At 33.4% G+C, this 1,784-nt stretch overlaps 1 protein-coding gene across 1 annotated transcript in view; it reads right to left on the bottom strand.

Moving 5' to 3' along the window:
* The window catches only part of LOC107616634 (cytochrome P450 71A1-like), a 3,351-nt gene continuing 1,821 nt past the window's right edge, over positions 255–1,784 (bottom strand). The window contains exon 2 of the mRNA XM_016318588.1: positions 255–1,091. Coding sequence (XP_016174074.1) covers positions 462–1,091 — 630 coding nt within the window. The 3' untranslated portion in view covers positions 255–461. The remainder of the gene's footprint in view (positions 1,092–1,784) is intronic.

The following is a 1,784-nucleotide window of genomic DNA, read 5'->3' as shown; positions in this document are numbered from 1 at the left end:
GCCAATAAATTTTTTGATTTAATTTAAAACTTCCAATTCTTGAATCACAGAGAGTCAGATGAAATTAAGGTGTATTTTTTTTGTTCTTATGATCAGAATTGGAACCCAAATTTTATAAAGTTTATGATGAATAGTCGTGTTCTTTCCATAAAAAAACAGACCAATTATTAATATAATAATGAATAATTACAACACCACCTAAACTAATTTCTATATTAACAAATTGGACCACAATTAGAATAAAAATTCTAACAGAAAATCCATAGTGTGCGTTAGCGTATTTACCTTTGAATTAAGGCATAGAATTTAGATAAAGGTTACATCATACTAAACATTCATACTAACAATATGGTCAAAACTCAAAAGCAGTTCTATTTTTCTTTGGAGGGGGACATCATGAAATTAAACTTCATAAAGACACACAAAGCTCACAATTATTCCAAAACACTTAACCCTAGTACTCAGATGGAATAAAGATGGCTAGGAAGTCTAGCCTCAATGACCACTTCAAGAGGATATTTCTTTGGGGTTGAAAGCCCAAAAATTTCCTCCATATTCAAGTCTTCTTTCTTCATATTGTCAGGTAGTCTCCAATTAAAGCCATGCAACAAATTAGCCAAACTTGATTGAATCACCTTGAGTCCAAGAGGATGACCCGGGCACATTCTTCTACCAGCACCAAACGGCAACAACTCGTAGTCATGGCCTCTCACATCAATATTCTTACCAAGAAATCGCTCCGGTTGAAACTCAGTTGGGTTGTCCCATATCTTGGGGTCTCGGCCAACGGTCCAAATATGGATTAGCACTTGTGTCCCTTTCGGGATATCGTATTCGTCGATCTTAATATCTTCGCGGGCTTGCCGTGGCGCCAACATTGGTGCCACAGGGTGTAGCCTCATTGCCTCCTTAACGATGGCGTTAATGTAAGGTAAATTAACAATGTCTTTCTCTTCAACCCATCGCTCTCTTCCTATTACTCTGTCTAGCTCTTCTGTTGCTTTCTTGAAAATCTCTGGCTTGTTCAATATCTCCGAGATTGCCCATTCTATAGTAACTGTAGTGCTCTCCGTTCCACCGGCTATTAAATCCTGATAAGTATATATATTAAAGTGGATCAACAAGTTATTCACTCGAACATTTAATATCAAAGGTGCAAGTAATGAGATAGGTTGTCGTAAGAAATCCTATTAGAGAAATGCTATTTATACACTAAGATCAGCCACTAAAATCAGCCACAAATGTATTTGTGTATAAATATATGTGTGGTTTAATTTATTTTCAATGTGTATTTATATTCTAGCATGTATTTTATACTGGTGGTTGATTTTAGTAGCTGATTTTAGTGTACAAGTAGCATAACTCATTATATTATTAAGTAATTATCTTAGTATATATTATTATTTCGGTAGAACTCGGGTGTAGTCAACTTCACTTATAGTGTTAATAATTAAGAGTCTGTTAAATAAAAATTTAGTCAAATTATTTAACCGCTTTCGGTTATTAACCGTTACCTGAATTTTTAATTATTATTTTGGCATACTCAACTCCGTGTTGAGCATGAACAGTGATCATACTAATTTGTTTTAATTTTTTATTGTATCATTGTCAAAAAAAATAAAATTCTGCATTGAGCAAATGTTACTCGGCTTCAAAAGATACTAGATTTAATCAGCCTCTGAATAACCAATAAATAAAAATATATATTGGCCACAATTTCAATCGTTCCAAATGTGATACGATCAATTCTATTTTTAAAAAAAGTTGCACAATTTTTTTAAAAG

The sequence above is a fragment of the Arachis ipaensis genome, chromosome B09 (assembly GCF_000816755.2).
Source record: "Arachis ipaensis cultivar K30076 chromosome B09, Araip1.1, whole genome shotgun sequence".
Lineage (NCBI taxonomy): Eukaryota > Viridiplantae > Streptophyta > Magnoliopsida > Fabales > Fabaceae > Arachis > Arachis ipaensis.
The sequence above is the reverse complement of the archived record's forward strand: the minus strand, read 5'-3'. Positions and strand labels throughout refer to the sequence as shown.